This window comes from Erinaceus europaeus, chromosome 9, assembly GCF_950295315.1.
Source record: "Erinaceus europaeus chromosome 9, mEriEur2.1, whole genome shotgun sequence".
NCBI lineage: Eukaryota > Metazoa > Chordata > Mammalia > Eulipotyphla > Erinaceidae > Erinaceus > Erinaceus europaeus.
The window spans coordinates 50,898,327-50,918,101 of record NC_080170.1 but is presented as its reverse complement, the minus strand read 5'-3'; the positions used below and the strand labels follow the sequence as shown (position 1 = coordinate 50,918,101).

At 36.8% G+C, this 19,775-nt stretch overlaps 1 protein-coding gene across 6 annotated transcripts in view; it reads right to left on the bottom strand.

Annotated features, from left to right (window-relative positions):
* The window catches only part of SUCO (SUN domain containing ossification factor), a 76,690-nt gene that overhangs the window by 4,430 nt on the left and 52,485 nt on the right, over nucleotides 1–19,775 (bottom strand). For 5 of the 6 annotated variants that reach the window (XM_060197883.1, XM_060197879.1, XM_060197881.1 and 2 more), the window contains 7 exons: nucleotides 15,468–15,536; nucleotides 14,770–14,860; nucleotides 11,091–12,251; nucleotides 9,510–9,597; nucleotides 6,495–6,599; nucleotides 5,908–6,062; nucleotides 5,331–5,422 (listed from right to left, as the gene is read on the bottom strand). In XM_060197883.1, coding sequence (XP_060053866.1) covers nucleotides 5,331–5,422; nucleotides 5,908–6,062; nucleotides 6,495–6,599; nucleotides 9,510–9,597; nucleotides 11,091–12,251; nucleotides 14,770–14,860; nucleotides 15,468–15,536 — 1,761 coding nt within the window. Of the gene's footprint in view, nucleotides 1–4,989; nucleotides 5,083–5,330; nucleotides 5,423–5,907; nucleotides 6,063–6,494; nucleotides 6,600–9,509; nucleotides 9,598–11,090; nucleotides 12,252–14,769; nucleotides 14,861–15,467; nucleotides 15,537–19,775 lie in introns of all 6 variants that reach the window. The other variant, XR_009551588.1, reaches the window with a different exon arrangement.

Below are 19,775 nucleotides of genomic sequence, written 5' to 3'. Positions count from 1 at the left end.
CTCAGACACAGAGGCCTAAAAAAAAAAAAAAAATTCTAGTTGTTTATCACTGTGATTTACTATGATCAAGACTGCCTGTCTGCTTTGTTTTGATGTGGAGCCAGGGCCTCAAGCATTTGTAATTTCACCACCCCTGGGTCCACTTTTCTCATTCGAGGGAGAGAAAACCATTGTACTGGATTTTCTCCTAGGGCTATGGCACTACAAAGTGGTGCTGGGGTTGTGTGCATGACAAAGTGTGCACCCTTCCAGTTGAGTTATCTTCAGGATCTTAAGATGTCTACATCTGAAAATGATTGTTAATGTAACTCAGATAAATCTCTCCTCTGAAAACAGCAAAATGTGATTAATTTTTAATCAAAAAAATAAATAAAAAGCATTCAAGAACTGCTAACTAGTAAGCAGCCCCCAGACCAAAACTGAAGGAAAAACGAAAATCTGGACAATCAAGTAGGACAAGTCACTTTTATTTTGAGTCACTTGATTCTAGCAAACCAAAGTCAACAGCACACTGAAAGGTTTACACACTGTGACCAAATGAGATTTAGTCTTTGGAATCTTTCAGTGATGAAAGATTGGAAAACTTTTCCTTAACTGTATGGAACAAAATAAGGGTATCTATTTTCATTACTTCTATTTAAGATAGAACTGAAAATCTTAACAAGTTAGATATGAACAAAGAAAATAAATAAATAAAAATCCAATTTCAGAGTCTACTAAAAGTAGTAATCTAATACGATTGCTTCCCAGCCCCCACAGCAAACTAGGATTCCACAGAAGTCCCTCAATGAAGCTATGCAGAGACTTACAGTCTAAATTCCCAACAGACTTCAAGTCACAAATGTAAAATATTCTGTAAAGCAAACACTGATTCTGTATGAAATCAGAATCTACATTCTCACTCTCAAAATGATCCCAACAAATAATTTTTTTCAAAGAGATGGACTAGCATAGAAAAGATAATCACAAACACACAGCACCTTGGGCAATTAATGAACAGATTCACAAAGATTCAAGATATTAAAGCATTACACTGGCTACAACGATAATTATACTAAGGTTTGTTTAAATGAAATATTAGCTTGAAATTACCTTCAGGAAGCACAAAAAGAAATTGTCTCATGCTGTAATATAAGTGAGCCTTAATAAATTATGTTAAGTGATATAAGCCAGTCATGAAAAGACAAATATACCCTATGATTTCACTTATATGAAGTATCTGAAGTAAACAAATTTATGAAAATAGAAACTATAGTGGTGGTTACTGAGAACAGGAGAAGATTAAAAAGGAGTTGCTTAATGGAATTACAAAATGAAAAAGTTTTGGGGATATGTCTCAGAACAGTTCAGGTATACATAACATTACTGAACTGTATGCTCACAAATGGTAAAGTTTATGTCATGTTGCCACAAAAATAAGTATGTATAGTTAATTTATTTATTTTTAACCACAGCACAGCTAAACTCTAGCTTCTGGTGGTTTGGAGATTGAACTTGCGATCTTTTATGCCTCGAAATGAATGTCTTTCATTATACTATCTCCCCAGCTTGGTACAGTCCCTTTTAATATAGCTTACAATTGAATATAAGACAAGTACAGGATGGCTCAAACCAAAGCAGACCATGATAAACATCTAAAGAAAAGATTTAGGGGGGCTGGATTGACAGCATAATGGCTACGCAAAGATTTTCATGCTTGAGACTCTGAGGTCCCAAATATGCCAGAGTTAAGCAATGCTCTAGTCAGTCAGTCAGTCAGTCTGTCTGTGTCTCTCCCCCTACCCCTCCCTCTCTTTCTCTCTGAAATCCTCTCATTAAAGTAGATAAAATATTAAAGATTTAACTCAAACAGATGAAATAGAAAAGAATCCAAATTAAAACTAATCTCCCTGTCTACTGCACCCTACATTTTTTATTGTGAAAATGAAGATAACATAACTAAAAATAGAATTCTATTAGCAGGCAAAAATATTTATTCTGTCTGGTCTTGAAGAGATGCATAAAGGAAAGAGAAATAGTAAATAGTAAAATATTCATTTAAAATGACCCCACGAGGCTGGTTAGTGGCACATCTGGTCAAAAGCACTTTATTACCACATGCAAAGACCTGCAGTGAAGCCCCAGCTTCCTACCTGCAGGGGAGGGACATTTTACAGGTTATAAAACAGTCTGGAGGTGTTTATCTTTCTCTTCCTTCTCTCTCTCCCTCCTATCTCAATTTCTCTTTTGTCCTATCAAATGTAATAAAAGTGGGAAAGGGGAAAAAAAAGAAAAGAAAAAATAACCCCTAGGGATGGTAGATTTGTGGTGGCAATTAAAAAAAAAAGAAGAAGAACGTAAGAAAATGATACATGGTCCGGGAGGTGGCACAGTGGATAAACATTGGACTCTCAAGTGCGGGGTCCTGAGTTCAATCCCTGGCAGCACATGTTCCAAAGTGATGTTTGGGTCTTTCTCTCTCTCCTTTCTTATAAATAAATAAGATCTTTAAAAAAAAAAAAAAGAAAGAAAAGAACACCAGTAATGCTGAGAAGAAAAAACATCTCTAACATGTTTTCTAATTCCACTTGTAGAGCTCAAACAAAGAATGCGATACATCTACCAGAATGGCTAAAAGATCAGTAAGAAGAAGTGCTACTGAGGCGATAGTACTGGAACTCTCTCAATAGCTGATGTCAGGGCAAATTCATACAACATTCTAGAAAACTGTGTAGCACGCACTATTTACTAAAGATGAATATACACATTACAGTATGTGCTAGCAATCTCTTCTCTCTGTTTCTCACTGAGGGGATTAATGCTTTAAAGACTAGTCTCCCCCCAGCCCCCGCTTCAGTCAACAATATTTATACCCCTTTCCCATATTAGGGAGCTACTCTCTTCCCTGATTCAGCTTTCTGGTCCTTTTCCCAACCATGACACCCCAGACAGTAACTTGGATCCACCTGCATATCAGATTTCAGGCTCAGGGGGAAAATAACCAACCAGCCACAGGCACTTTGAATATAACTAAAATATGCCTACTAGCTATCTACAAAATGGAGAAAACCCCCCCCCCCAACTCTTCATCTGCACTATTCCAGCCTTAAGGTTCACGATTAGTCAACAATTTGTTTGGCTTTGTATGTTAACTATCTTGTCACCCACCAGGTTCCAGATGCTAGCAGGATGCCAACCAGACTTCCCTGGACAGACAACCCCACCAATGTGTCCTTGAGCTCTGATTACCCAGAACCCCACCCTATTAAGGAAAGAGAGAGACAGGCTGGGAGTATGGATCGACCTGTCAACGCCCATGTTCAGTGGGGAAGCAATTACAGAAGCCAGACCTTCCACCTTCTGTACCCCACAATGACCTTGGGTCCATACTCCCAGAGTGTTAAAGAATAGGAAAGCTATCAAGGAAGGGAATGGGATATGGAGTTCTGGTGGTGGGAACTGTGTGGAGTTGTAACCCTTTTATTCTATGGTTTTGTCAATGTTTCCTTTTTATAAATAAAATAAAATAAAGACCAGGCCCCCAAAGTTTTCTTCCTCCCCTACCCTCGCACTCCCTAGAGTCCTCTGCTTTGGCACAATACACCAATTGCAGTCCATGTTTCATTTTGTGTCTTCCCTCCCCATCCCTATTTATTAAGTCCCACTAATAAGTGAGATCATTTGTTATTTGTCTTCTTTTTGGCTTATCTCATTCAATATAATGTCCTCAAGTTCCATCCAAGAGTATGCAGCAATCCCATTTCTAGCACATGCACAGTCACACATCTAATAGATATGTATATATGTGTACAAAAAGATATGGAATAGCCTCCAAATGAAAATGACCCAAATGAAAATGAAAATATCTAATGGAATACGGAATGAGAACAAAGTACAACTATATTCAATGACATGGTGAATCTCATAATCAATAGTTGAAAATCAAAATAGTGGCTGCCATGAAGAAATGTTAGCGCCTAACAGCCCAAGGAATGTTCTGGACTGAATATGGTTCTGCCTCTTAATCTGTCAATTGATCATATAGGAATGTTCAGTTTGTGAAAATTCATCAAGCTTTACATATGATAATTATATTTCTTTGTATGTAATAGGTGAGTTTATATCTTGGCTAATGTCATGTTAACCAAAAGAAAAATATTTCTTGTACAGTTTTAAAAAATTATCTTTACTTATTTATTAGATACAGCCAGAAATTGAGAAAAAGGTGATAGAAAGGGAGAGCAAGGGAGTTGGGCAGTAGTGCAGTGGGTTAAGCACAGGTGGTGCAAAGCGCAAGGACCAGCATAAGGATCCCAGTTTGAGCCCCCGGGTCCCCCCCTGCAGGGGAGTCACTTCACAGGCAGTGAAGCAGATCTGCAGGTGTCTGTCTTTCCCAGTCTTCCCCTCCTCTCTCCATTTCTCTCTGTCCTATCCAACAATGACACCAATAACAATAGTAACTACAACAATAAAACAAGGGCAACAAAAGGGAATAAATAAATATTAAAAAAAGAAAGAAAGGGAGAGCAAAAACAGAGACATCTGTAACACTGCATCACCACTCATAAAGCTTTCCCCCTTTAAGTGGGGGCCAGGGCTTGAACTTGGGTCCTTGTGCATTGTAACATGTGTGCTCAACCAGATGCATTACCCCCCCAGCCCCTTCCTGTACAGTTGTGCTGTTAACAGTGAATCAATTTTAATCAACTGAAGCATGTTATTTAATTACTAAATCCTAAAGAGAAGCCACTGATCATTGAGAGCATTTCTAATCTAAATATATAATTTGGTTATATCAATACAGCTATAAATGTAAGTCTTTTAATAAGCTAATCATAAAAGCACTAATATAAGAAAACAGTGACTCAGCACATAGCTGTAGTCATGCAAATTTAGGTGTGCAATGTTAAAGTGTGGATTGCTACTACAGATGCTGGGCTATAAAAAGGACAGATCAGATTCTGTTCAGCAAGCGCCTCAGTCCTAATCTACAGGCAAAAGGGATCCTACCTGTATAGGAAGAGGAGGCTGATAAGCACGGGATGCTTATCAGGAGGACATTCAGGTTTTCCATATCTGCTGAACTTTCTCAAACATCCCTTTCTAAAAAGAAATACTGCTAAACAGGAGCATATGCAAGCAAAGCTATTAAAGTCTAATCAGGAAAGGAAGCCCCTTCTCCACCCTCTTGGGCTTTTTGGAAAATGTGAAAAGGTAAGGTGGTTTTGGACATAGCACCAGAGAGATATGTATCTTTTGGTTGAAAATGGTCTCAAACACAACAGTGACATTATATGTATGCCAGAAGTAAGTTAGATGTATATATACTTACTCCATATGCAGACACCTACCTTCTTTGCCAGTTAACTGTAGAGACTTGGATCTGATAAGCGGGAATGAAGTTCTTCTTTTCAAAGTCATATCATCATAGGAAGAGAAACACCTAAAAAAAAAAAATCAAGAAAAAACAATAGTGAGCATAATGAGTAAACTTCATTTAATTTATTCTGCAGCTGGGATTAAAAGAAAACTACAACTGTATGCAGCACAAACGAGTGGTCTCTAGAATGACACTAATAACTCCAGTCACTACTAGTAAATGTAAAACAGTGATTCTTCTCTAAAACCAGTACTGCTAACATACCTTTTCTTCTCCCCTTTTGAATTTCACATTCAAGCAACTTTCACAACTCAAATATCTCAAGGGTTTTTATGTACCTACTAGTATTTTCTTTATTAATCTATAGAACCACCTAGCATTGGACTGTCTCACTAGCTACAATTATGCTCTTAAAATCTTTAGCATCTTTTTGTTTCAAGAAAATCACAAAAGGAAGGGATTATCTTACTCTTCCTTTATTTGCTGTACTTTCTCCAAAATATAAAAAGTATACTAAACGAAAACTTAAACTATAATGCTGAAATCACCTTTTAGGGCTTGGATATTGATTACTTTTAGGAAGTTTTGAAATATAATCTCCATCAAACTGAGAGGTGTTTCGACAACGCTGCATACAAAGCATCAGTCCCAAGATGACACAGAGAACTAAAGCTATGACAAGATAGCTTTGTCGATCTGAAACCTGAGATGAGAAAAGGGTTTAATAATAACAACAAATATAAAAAAATCTTATTAAATAACCCCCATACATAAACAAATTGTTCCCTTTCTCTCTCAAAACATAATCTCTGTGAAATCAGATTTTTTCTCCTGTAAGCTATAACCTAAACTGGTTATTTTAAAACCACTATGAATAGCTCTCTTAACAAGCACTAACTATGCTTGTGCATATAGTCGATCTCACACCAGTAGCTTAATAAAAACTGATTAAAGCTATAAATTTTTGTTTTGTAATCAATTTTACTAAGCCTTTTTCTGAGTTGAAAATGAGGTATTTTAGCTAATTTGGTTTGGCTAAAATTCTTACATAGCATCTTCTTAACAAGTCTATCTTTATGACAATATACATATTATAAAATACAGAGTATATTACAATGCCAGCAAGAGCAGTTACCTCCTGTTGTAATTCTGTCACAGTGGCTGATAAGTTTGAAACAAGTTGTGTCATGTTGCTAAGCTGTGCTTGTAGCAGCTGGATGGCTTCAGTTTGTCGCTGGTCCTAAGACAAAGGAAGAATTAGGTAGTAATTTTGTGTTTCATTTGTACATGAACCATATCATTATAAGTTCAAGTAAATAGTCTGTGGAAACAATAATGTCTCAGGGGTTCAGAAGACATATTAATAGATACTCTTAATATAATAAATTTTGACCAGAAGTGGTCCAGGAGCTGGTATAACAACTAGAACAATAGTCTTGTAAACATGAGATCCCAGGTTTAATTCTCAGAACTGCACATGCCATAGTGATATTCTGGTTTTCTCTATCTCTCCCTTGTAAATAAATAAATAAGTATAGAAAAAAGGAAAAAAAATGACTTCAAGACTTGTAGAAAGCTTAACACTCTCCTCCTTCTTACACAACACAACACAATACACACACAGTCACTCATCACTACCAAGTAGAATCCTGTGCAGTAGAAATTAATAAACTGCATACAAAGTAGTCACTTTTTTAAGTATGTGTTTCTATAGCAGTCAGCAAAAAGACATGCTGAAAAATATCTGAAGAATGTTTTTAGACATAAATTAGATTTACTATGAAGGTGTTAAAAGGTATTGTGTTGTCTGAAAAATCCTAATGCATTTTTTTCTATTTTTTATGCAATAATGAGTCATGCCTTTTCCAAACAAAATTCAAGTGTTAGAAAGAAAACAATAATCCCTTGCGCTGGATGGTGGCATACATGGTTGAGCACACGTTTCAATGTACAAGGACCCAGGTTTGAGTCCCCAGTCCCCACCTGCGGGGGGGGGGGGGGGGAAGCTTTGTGAGTGGTGAAGCAGTATTGCAGTCTCTGTCTCTCTCCTTCTCTATCTCCCCCTAACCTCTCAATTTCTATCTTTATACAATAAATATAACAGAAAATTAAAAAGAAATGATTAAGTAGACCATTTCAGGCACTGAACATTAAAAAAATAAAGAAAAAGAAAATGATACTCTCTAAATGAAAATGCTTATACTAAGTCCAGCAAGATTTATTAGTAGCAATGGCATGAAACTGACAGAGGACTACAGTTTTTAATTAGCGTAGGAAATTTTTTGATAGTATCAATGAAGTAACTTTTCCCATTGCACAAAGGAAGATGAAATAATCTGCCACAGAACCGTTTTCTGTTCTCCATAAGTAGGTTATCTAAATCTGAAATCACTTTCTCTTCCATATCTTGCCCTCTTTGAGGCTATCGAAATCTTTCATTTTGAATAGCTTTTTGGAATACCTTTCTGCTTGATAGAGGAGATGCTAGTAAAAATATACAGAGAGAAAAGATTTTAATCAAACATGTAAAGGAAATTCATTAGAGAAATCTTTTCAAAAAAATGATGCTTAAAAAAAAGGAGTATTCAGGTTTCCCACTCACCTGAAACAAACTTTGATCCATACTTTGCAACACATAAAAATTCACTCAAAATCAGATAGGTCTAATATAAAAGTGTAAGACTTCAAGAACAGAAAAAAACTAGGTATGACTTTCAGTTAAGCAAAGAGTTTACACAGCAGACAGCAAATGGATAAGACTCCAACAAATTTAAACTTCCTTCCGAAAGGCATTTTTTAATACTTATTTATTTATTCCCTTTTGTTGTCCTTGTTTTATTGTTGTAATTACTGTTGTTGTTACTGATGTCATCACTGTTGGATAGGACAGAGAGAAATGGATAGAGGAGAGGAAGACAGAGAGGGGGACAGAAAGATAAACACCTGCAGACCTGTTTCACCACTTGTGAAAACGACTCCCCTGCAGGTGGGGAGCCAAGGGCTCAAACCGGGATCCTTACGCAGGTTCTTGTGCTGTGCACCCCCTGTGCTTAACCCACTGTGCTACCACCCAACTCCCAGCAAAATATATCTATGTGTGTATATATACATATATATGTATGTACACACACACACACACACATATATATATGTGTGTTTTGGTTTTGTTTTTGTTTTTTAACCAGAGCACTGCTTGGCTCTAGCTCATGGTAATGTGGGGGACTGAACCTGAGACTTTTTGGAACTTCAAGTATGAGAGGCCCTTGCAAAAGGTAGAGACAGGCTCCCCTTTTCTTCTTTCTCTTTTTAAATATCAGTTCTTTTTGTTCTTTTTAACATTATTTATTTATTCCCTGCAGACCTGCTTCACCACCTGAGAAGTGACCCCCCTATAGGTGGTGAGCTGGGGCTTGAACTGGGATCCTTACACCGGTCCTTGCGGCAAAATATATTTTTAAGAAGCTGAGAATGCGAGAAATAGATGGAGAAAATATTTGCAAAATAAATTATAGATATAGGGTTTGAATCCAGAAATGCAGATTCAGACTGGGCATGAATATCAGTGGTAGAGAGCATGTATTAGTTTCTGGGTTGATCCCCCCCATCCCCAACCCATAGCAGAAACAACAAAGTATTAAAGACTCCTAGGGGACGGGGCAGTGGTGCACCCCACTGAGTGGACATGTCACAATGTGCAAGGACCTGGGTACAAGCCCCTTGGTCCTTACCTGCAATGGAGAAGCTTTGAGAGTGGGGAAGCAGTGCTACAGGTGTGTCTGTCCCCTCTTGATTTCTCTCAGCCTCTATCTAATAAGTAAACAAATAAATATTTTTTAAAGCTCTTAAACCACACACACACACACACACACACACACACACACACACACACACAAACTCCACTTGGTGCCAGTCCCAAATAATCTTTTATGATGCTAAATATAAAGTTTCTTCTTTGTGATAGCATAGTCTAAAAGTATATTAATAAATACCATGTTAGTGGCCAATAGCTAGATACCTTCATAATTATGACATAACAGGTCTAGTTATCAGCTAGTAAGGGAAAAAGTAAGCCACTAATACTTAACCTTCTCACCAACAAGATTTGACAGAACTCAGCAGAAAATTATATAATGGCCTGAAGGTGACCAACCTGCTCCTCTGCTATTCGTGAAGTATTCTGAAGTTTTATAATTGTTTTGTTGAAAGCCTTTTGCATTTCTTCCATTTGTTTTCGATACCTGTGGAGGGGAGTGAGAATTGGTTTAAATAGCTTTAATTTATTTATTACTGGGGGCATTTCTGATTTCTTTTTTTTTTTTAACTATTTTTTATTATGTAGAGACAGAGAGAAATTGAGGGGAAGGGAGATAGAGATGGAGAGAGACAGAGAGACACCTGCAGCCCTGCTTCACCACTCGTGAAGCTTTCCCCCAGCAGGTGGGGACCAGGGGCTTGAATCTGGTTCCTTGCTCACTATAGTGTGTGTGCTTAACCAGGTGCACCACCACCTGGCCCCTCTTTTTTTTTTGCCTTCACGGTTATTGCTGGGGCTCAGTGCCTTTGTTTATCATTATTATTGTTGTTGTTGTTATTTCTGTCATCGTTTGATAGGACAGAGAGAAATAGAGAGAGGACAAGAAGACAGAGAGGGGAAGAGAATGACAGACACCTGCAGATCTGCTTCACTGCCTGTGAAGTGACTCCTCTGCAGGTGGGGAGCTGTGGGGGCTCGAATCAGGATCCTTACACCCTTACACCGATATTTGGGCTTTGCACCATGTGCACTTAACCAGCTGTGCTACCGCCCGGCCCCTGGGACATTTCTGATTTCAATATTAAAGTAAATTCATTTTTCTGAAGTCAACTCTTTCATTGGACATGTGAGATACAGAAGTACTTACAAAGGTAAAATAGAGAGATGCCCTGAGAGGTTTATTGATTCAACATCCAATCTATGCATGTGCCTCGCTGCTATGTGAAGACTTAGTGATTTCTATAGATCTCTTAGAAGGGTAGGAAGGAGAGAGAGGTAGTGGCAAGAACATATAAGAGGTAACTAAGTAAGCATAAACATACATACAGTTTACCAGTAAAATATATATGTGGATTACAAAGAACCCTTTTAGGATGTGGTGGTGACCTTGGTAATACCACACCAGTAGCATTTCCATTTAAGAATAGAAAAGGGAATGGTTCAGAAACTTTAGTTTAGTTGTTTTAGTTTAGTTGGACACCAGACACAGTGGATAAAATAAAGTACAAACTGGTATATGAAACAGAGAGTAGCCCTGGAGTCTTAATCACTATGGAATCATATTGGCACTTACAGTATAAGAGCATACATTGCTGAAACTAGAATTAGGGTTCTGGGACTTGTTTCAAACAGTGTAAATGTTACCTAACCACTCTGTTCAGTCTATTCTAGTTTTCACTCACTGAAACTCAAATATCTAGACAGATACCATTGACAGTTTTATGATATTATGCTATTATTTTCCTCCTGGATCCTAGAAACCAAACAGTAAAAGAGGATAGGCAAGTAACAGAAGCAGCAGCAGAAAAATTAACTCAAACCTGCTATGATTTAATAAAGACTATATGTCACTCAGTACTTCTGTTAAAATTGTATTCACTATTATATCATGAAATAGATAAGACTCCAGTCACAGTCTACTCTGCCCTTAATTTGTTATGCAAAATGGCCAGGGTTCATTCTTAAGAATTTACTTACCTTTGGCTAAGTTCCTCCAGATAGCGACCACTGAGGGACATGTTAACTTCTAAGGCTTTAATACGATTATTGAGTCTCATAAATACTGACTCTTTTTGGTTGGATCCGTGTACAAGATTTCCATTAGCATAGCCTAGATCAGTAGAATTTTGTAGTTCAGCATAAAAATCTGTAGCTGTCCTCTGTAATCCTCTCAAAAGGGCCTCTTCCGGAGACTGTTCCTCCTCTTTTACTTCAGGTAATGCAGATGAATCCATAGGAGGAGTCAAAATTTGCTTTGGTGTGTCAGCTATATTGGTTTTGGTTTCGCCGTCTTCACTGTCTACCACAGCAGCTGTGTTTATAGGTGGCACTATAGTTTCAGATAGCTTTGTAATGATTTGCTTGGAGTTCATGTCTTCTTTTACAATATTACCCATGACTTCGTTCACTTGACTTGTTTCATAGGTTGCAGTTGGCTTTTCTATAGAACTGAAACTCTCAGACTTCATTTCTGTTTCATTATCACCTTCAACAACACTCTCTTGGGGAATCACTTGTGATGCTGTATGCCCTGTCTCATATTTAGCCGACGCAGGTACTTCTGTTTTAGGTAAGTAACTTATTTCAGGAGTAGCATCTAAAAGAAGAGACTGTGAACGAGTTGGAGGATGGCTTGGTTCAAGTTCAATTACATCAACAGTGTGATTAATCAAACTGTCTTGACTGGGACTACTTAAGTCACCAAAAACAACACTTTCAGCTTCCCTTTCCGTACTTTTACTGTCCAATTCTCCACTTGGAAGTGGCAATACTGAAGCATCTGCTGATTGTACAGGATATAGTAATGGTGGTTGAGCTGTAATGTAATCTTTGTGTTTACTCAAAGAAGTTCTACTGCGTTGACGATAAAAGGCAACTCTGACTGAACACCATTTATATAAATATTCTGAAAGACTTGAAATACAACAAATTGTGGTCAGTTCACTGCAAAATATTTGCGTCTCTGATTCGAACCAGGGTGATAATTCATCCTCCTGTTCACCGCTACCCAGCAGGGTCACTGTGGATGGGCTGGTCTCCTCCTCTTCCTCCTGAACTAGCTGTACAATTGGACTTTCTTTGGAGGCATCCAGTGCTGATGATTCAATGTCATGTTCATGTCCATCAGTGATCACAGACCTAGAAATATAGATCCTAATTACAAACAACTTCAGCTAGAAATCAAGTTAAAATTATGCTTAAAGAAAATCAAAATATACAAAAGGAAGACTAGAGATATAGAATAAACTCAAAGTATATTTTTGGATAAAATTTTTTTCCTTTGAATAATTTCTCACTATATAAATTCTTTTTTAAAAATATTTCATTGATTTATTTCCTTTTGTTGCCCTGGTTTTATTGTTGTAGTTATTGTTATTGATGTCATCATTATTGGATAGGACAGAGAGAAATGGAGAGAGGAAGGGAAGACAGAGAAGGGGAGAGAAAGTTAGACACCTGCAGACCTGCTTCACCACTTGTGAAGAGACTCCCCTGCAGGTGGGGAGCCAGGGGCTCAAACCGGGATCCTTAGGCAGGTCCTTGGTCCTTGTGCTTTGCGCCACCTGCGCTTAACCCGGTGCGCTGCCGCCTGACTCCCTCTTACTGTATAAATTCTATTCTGAAATGGTAACAAAGCCATCTAGTGAGTATGAGAAGACTCATATATAGTACTTACTGTGACAAACTTGCTTTTCTTTAATCTACAACTATTAAAAATTTGTTTGGTTGTAAATACTTTTTAAAAATTATTTATTTATTTATTTCCTTTTGTTGCCCTTGTTTTATGTTGTTATTGATGTCATTGTTGGACAGGACAGAGAGAAATTGAGAGGGGAGGGGAAGACAGAGAGGAGGAGAGAAAGATAAGACACCTGCACCTGCAGACCTGCTTCACGGCCTGTGAAGCGACTGCCCTGCAAGTGGGGAGCCAGGGGCCTGAACCAGGATCCTTATGCCTGAACTGGGATCCTTATGCCAGTTATTGAGCTTTGTGCCACGTGCACTTAATCTGATCTGCCTGTTGTATGTTTCATTTTGGTTTGGTCTCCTTCCCCCCCACCTCTGAGAGAACTGGTTTGGCCCTTGCTAGTTTCGTGCCCCTATTTCTCCCTGCCCCCTATGCTACGTAGTTCCAGAGTTCTTGGCGGCCGCCTTGAGGGGATGCAGGACAGATCTGTGTGGTGATTAGTTTAAGGGTCTCTCTCTGCCACCAGAGCAGAAAGACAGAAAAGCATGTTTGCCTGATCGTGAATAAAGCCTTTCTGACCAGCCGTGTGTCTCTGGTCATCTCTGTCTACCGCCACGAATCTAGCCCAGCCTGCTGGAGCTCCGGAACCTTAACAACAACTGCCCGACTCCCCTAGTACTTTTACTTAATGAATTTCATCCCATACTCTTTCCTCTCATAAATACTCCCCAAATCTTTACTAGTCTCATCACTACTTGTATAAGAAACTAAGCTACTCAGTGGCTCTAATTCCTGAGCTGAAGGTAGAATCCAGGATTCTTAATAATTATGAATTCACTTTGTGTTTGAATATTGTTTTCAAAAGGTAGCCAGATTTCTCAAAGATTTTTCTTCTCTGATGATGAATTCCTATATGACAGTAAACACACACAAGCACATATTCATTTATTTTAGAGAAAAGAAACATTTCCCTTACCCCCAAAATAATACTGTCGACTAACTCTACATTATTTAAATTCAAATACTTAACCACTTTAATAAAAATTCTGATTAATAATGTCATCAATCCAACTCCATCTTCAGGCTGTAGAATATGTATATAGGGTGTGTGGAGGGTGTGAAGTTGGTAGGAACAGTACTATAAATTATAATGCCTGTGGTTCCTTCCAAGATAAAGACTGAACTTCCAGTTGTGGCCTTTATAGAAAAAAAACTACAATCTTAGAGAATGAGTACCAAAAAGAGGTATTTTCATATGCAAATTCTACACTGAAAAAGTACAAAAATCGGAAAATGTTTTCAAATAATATCACAACAGCAAAGATAGGAATTAAGTAAACTATCTAAAAGTTGGACTTTTATTCTGTTGACACTCAAAGAGTTACTGGATCAAAGCATAATTGGGGAATGCTTTCCTAAGTAGATGATATGTCAGTTTATATATCCTCTAATAATATTTCTTACATATTTGTGTTATATCAGTTATAAATTACCAGATAAACTATAGCAGTAAAAAAAAAAAAGACTAATGTCTGAAGAGGAGGGATATATACTACCTAATCATTCAATTAGAATGTGAACACTAAGAATTTGCTGTGTTCCAAATATTTCAGGGCACCCTAATTCCAGAAATACCTAGCTTTCCCAGCATAGCACAGCTTTACAATTACAGGTCTTTAAGATTTTTCCTCAAATTTTTATCTGCACAGTTTGGTCAATTATTTGTAAGGAGAAAAAGATTCAGTATTGTGAATAATAAAGTAACACATCTTAGCAAGGTGACAAACAATTGGTCTAGAATGAAATGTAAAAAGAAGCCACTCAGATATCTTAAGTGGCTCTGGACTGTCCACCTCAGATTGGGAGGTTTTTATAGATAGTCATTTCACATACATATTACAAGTATGTATTTACTGGGACACTTAGTTCTCCATTCTAATACAATGCTAAAATCACAACAGAACTTACTCAGGTGCTGGAACAGGACTCGAGGCAGGAGCTGACTCAGACATTTTTGGTGCAGTTGTGGCAATGGCATTCTCAGATTTAGTTTTATTTCCTATTTTAAGAAAGATGCCCATACTGAGTTTAACTTCAAGAGCTATACCATGAAAATATTTCATTGTAATAATTAAAGACATGTAATTATGAATTTTATATAGTCATATATAACTAATATGACTTTAAGACACCTGGGTTATTAATAAGAATGACAAGAGCTAAGTGGGTCACTTTAAGTTTGCACAAGAACCTAAGTACTTTTTTTAAACATACAAAAGTGTTTTTTTCATTTTGAGAATAATATCCTTTTTGACATTCTGTAAGGAAAAAACATCTTTCTAAAATCAAGTAAAAGAAAAGCATATTTGATGTACCACTGAGCATCAAAACCTCAGTAAAGAGATCAGAGATAAAGTCATTACTTCTACTTAGTGAAGAGTCAAAATACAAATGCATGAATTATATAGGCAGTGACCTATTATTTAATAAAAAAAGAAAAGTGTGAAATTCAAGGAAGCATTGAATAACAGAAGACTGCTAAATTCTTTTGGATTATTTTTATATCTCTATATGAAAAATCAAATTGTTTATCTTATTGATTTTCCTAACTAGATAAGAGCCCTGGAATCTCGGATATTCAAAAGACCCATAAAATGATTAGGTACCTTCTGTCAGGTCTTCAGTTTTTGCTCCCAGAATATTAGCGGCAATATTCACCATATTTAGAATGGCATCTAAAACAAAATTCAATCAGAGAAAAATACTGATACACCTATAATTGTCATATAATTTAGTATCAGGCCATTTCTAGTAGCCTTTTGTATTATTTGGACTAATAGCTTTTTTGACCTTACTATGTAAGTCTAATATAGGAAACAAACTTTAGTAAAATTGTATAAAGCATAAATCTGAATTTTTCTATTTAGAAGGATTTCGAAATGTAAATACACTCTTAAAATAAAGCTTTTTATCAAAAAACACTGTCTCTGGCACATTAAAGGATATTCAAGTATAACTCAGCATAGTCTGTAGTGGGACAGGGAAGAAATACAATGAACAGTATTCTTATCTTACAGAAAGGCCTTTTTTTTTTCCCCCTTCCCTTTAACAAGCGTCTATAGTTTAAAACTAAAACAAAGCAAGAAAAAAGCTTAAAGAAACAAGTTTTTCCTGAATGAAGTGATAGCCACAAGTAAAAAATAAAATTGGAAATTATCCAGAAGACAGCAAATTTTGTTATTTTTCAATTATGAATATATACTACCTACTAGTAATATGGTTAAATCCCAAGTTGATACTGCATAGAATCAATTGTTTACGAATTAATAGCATTTTATGGATAATAAATCATACAAACTCTTATAATTGCATGGATATAGACATGGGGCAAATCAATGTACTCAAGTCATAAAACGTTTAAGTGTCATAGAAAAAACAATCTGCATACTTGCTAGTTTTGCCTTTTTTCCAAAGATGCTATCTGAATGATGAATAACATGGGACATAACATGAGCACCACAGAACTGCAAAATTCCATAAAAAAAAAAAAAAGCACAAGCTGTTTCCCTGTGCTTATTCCTTGTGCAAAAAATATGATGCTTATTTCACGAGAAAATGACTTTCACTTCTAATATAACCTCTAAAATTCCACTGTAAGTCATTTCCCTACTATCAGGGACTTCTATTATAATGCTAACAAAAGTGACACTTGACTAAACAGAACTTGGACTGGAGTTGGTGTATTGCACCAAAGTAAAAGACTCTGGGATGGGTGAGGGAGGAGAGTCCTGGAACAGGATGGCAGAGGACCTAGTGGGGGTTGTATTATTGTGTGGAAAACTGAGAAATGTTATGCATGTACAAATTATTGTATTTACTGTTGACTGTAAAACATTAATCCCCCAATAAAGAAAATTTTTTTAAAGTGACACTTTAAACCTTATCAGTTATTACTATTTTAAGTTCCCTTTGCTAAAACACAACATATAATATTGCTAAATCCAAGGAATATAGCAAATGCAGTCTCTCTCTCTCCTTTTAGGAAAGCAATATTGTGAATTCTGATTACTCTTACTTTGCATCCAAACACATAATAGTCTATAACAGTGGCAATCTGGTCATGTAGAGCCTTCAGAATTAACTAAGGTAATACTTCGGAATACAGTGCCAAATTAGATTCCTGTCTTTGAGTTCTCTTAAGACTAGTCAACACTCAAGTTTGAGATAGACAATTAACAGTGAAATTTTCCTAGGGCCCATTTCATACTCAGTCTCTAACAATCTAATGGCTCTCTTTGATACAGGAAACAAATCACTTATGCCATAATACAATACAGAACGACAAAAACTACTGTCCTCCCTGTGATTCTTCTACTTCTGAAATATACCCATCTATCTTTTCCCCCTTCTTCTAGGACCTTAAGATATATACACTTTCAGGGTCAGCAAGGCAACTCACTTGGGAAGGCACACCTGTTTTTCCATGCTCACTACCCAGGTAGGTACAAGTCACTGATCCCACAGCACTGGGGAAGGCTGTCATGCTATGCTGAGGGCAACCCTTTATCCAAAACAATGTTGGCCTGGAGAAGTGGCACCCCAGGAATAACATATATATTCATACATTCATAAAAAAATACTTTGACTTGATCAAAAGAACACAAAAAAATCATGTTATCTTAAACTTACACAGTTTTTAACTGATTAGATGATTCTAATAAAATGTAAGGGAAAAAAGTAAGGGAAAAAAGGCAGACTAAAAAAAAAAAATCAACCTAGGTGTTCAAATAATAGATGAATGGCTAAGAAAGCTGTGGTATATATACACGATGGAATACGACTCAGCTATTAAGAATAATGAAGTCACCTTCATCATCTCATCTTGGATGAAGCTTGAAGGAATCATATTAAGCAAGATAAGCCAGAAAGAGAAGGATGAATGTGGGATAATCTCACACATGGGCATAACTTGAGAAACAAGAACAGAAAGGTGAGATACAAAGTAGAATAGATTATTGCTGTAAGGCAAAAGTTTCTCCCTCCTTTTCTATTTAAGTAAATCATGTGATACCAAGAATGCCTAAGTATGTGATAAGCTTGCTCTCTGACAATCATGTCCCACTGGAAGCAATTACTTTGGTGACATACTTAAGTTTTCTATAATCACCAACTACTCAATAGCTAAAAGAAAAATAGTTTTTATTAATAATAAAGCTACAAAATTCTACCTTATAAATTCTATGTAAACATAATAAATGAGGTTCAAAAATTGGACAGTTTAAGCTCATCTACTGGACTGCCCAAAACGTCACGAAGCATTTTTACATAGAAAAAAATGGCAGGGGGCTGGGCGGCAGTGCAGCGGGTTGAGCACACGTAGTGCAAGCTTAAGGACCGGCATATGGATCCCGGTTCCAGTCCCCAGCTCCCTACATGCAGGGGGTGAAAGCAGGTCTGCAGGTGTCTGCAGGTGTTTGTCTTTCTCTCCCCTTCTCTGTCTTCCCCTCCTCTCTCCATTTCTCTCTGTCTTATCCAACAATGACAACAATAACAATACTAACAACAACAACAAAAAAGAACAAGGGCAACAAAGGGGAAAAAATAGCCTCCAGGAGCAGTGAATTTGTAGCGCAGGCACAGAGTCCCAGTGACAAATCTGGAGGTAAAATGTAGGAAAAAAATGCCACAACTTTTTCAACAACCCAACAGAAAGTAAGGATGATTATAGTCAAATTTAGACATTCAAGTGCCAAAGGCTCTATGATCAAAATCCTTAATGTTATGCACCACCTTGTGGCAGCTAAGCTCAAAAACAGCCATGAACTCTACAGAGAAAAAAAAAATAATAAGGCAGCAGTGTTAGGTGATCACGGCTATGTGCTTCATGACATCAAAATCCATTCATTCATATCTTACTCATTCTCTTGTCCTGAAAATTCAAGAGATAAAGAACTTTTTAAAATACAGCTGTTCTGTTTGTTTTGGTACTGTATTTTTTTATTAGTGATTCAACACTGTTTCATAAAATGGTAAGATTTCAGTGGTATACTTTCACATCTACACATGATGTATATAAGTTACCACACCTTCCTCTAAAGTTCTGCTCTCTCTATCCCACCCATAAACACCATAGCTCTCACCAAGTCTAGAGACAGTGTGTATATCTCATTTGTTCTAACCATCTCTATTATAAAGACGAACTAGACCATCCAGCAATTATCCTACACCTTTTATATTACTTAACATAATCACATGGGATGGAGATCTTCTTAAACCCAATTTTAATCTTTGACTCAATTGATATCCTCCCACCATCTTGTTTCATTATGCAAACTCTTTCAATACCTACAACACTGGACAGTAAACACACTGCCCTTCCCTAATACTTAAAAAGAAAAATTAATGGTGTGTTATCAAGAAGCACACCTTTAGTAAGAAAGATTGAAAAATCATGATCTAAAGAAGACTGTTTAAATAATACATTGGCTAAAGAAGTGATTTATAAATAAGAAAATATTCTCCAATGAACTATAGCTAGGTTTCCTAAGAAGACAGAAAAAGAAAACAAATATGTCAGCAGGGCTTTCCTTACCTAAGACTAGGATATGGCATTAATTTCCTAAGATGAACCCTTCTTTCCAGAGGTTTCTAGAAACATGATACCTTCAGTCTGGGGTTATTTTTTTTTTACCTCATAAGATAATAATGCTTTTAGCCCAGCTTTTTCAGAACCAGAAAAAGAAAAAAAAAAGAGAGAGATATCTTTCAGTCTAGGGTTATTTTTTATTTCATAAAATAAATGCTTTTATCCCATTTTTCCAGCATCACTGAGCTATCAGAATGGTGACTCTTCCATACTCCCAGAGGGATAAAAACTAAGAACTCTTTCAATGGAGGGGAGGGTATATGGAACTCTGCTGGTGGGGATGGTATGGAATCGTACCACTTTTATATGACAATCTTGTCAATCATTA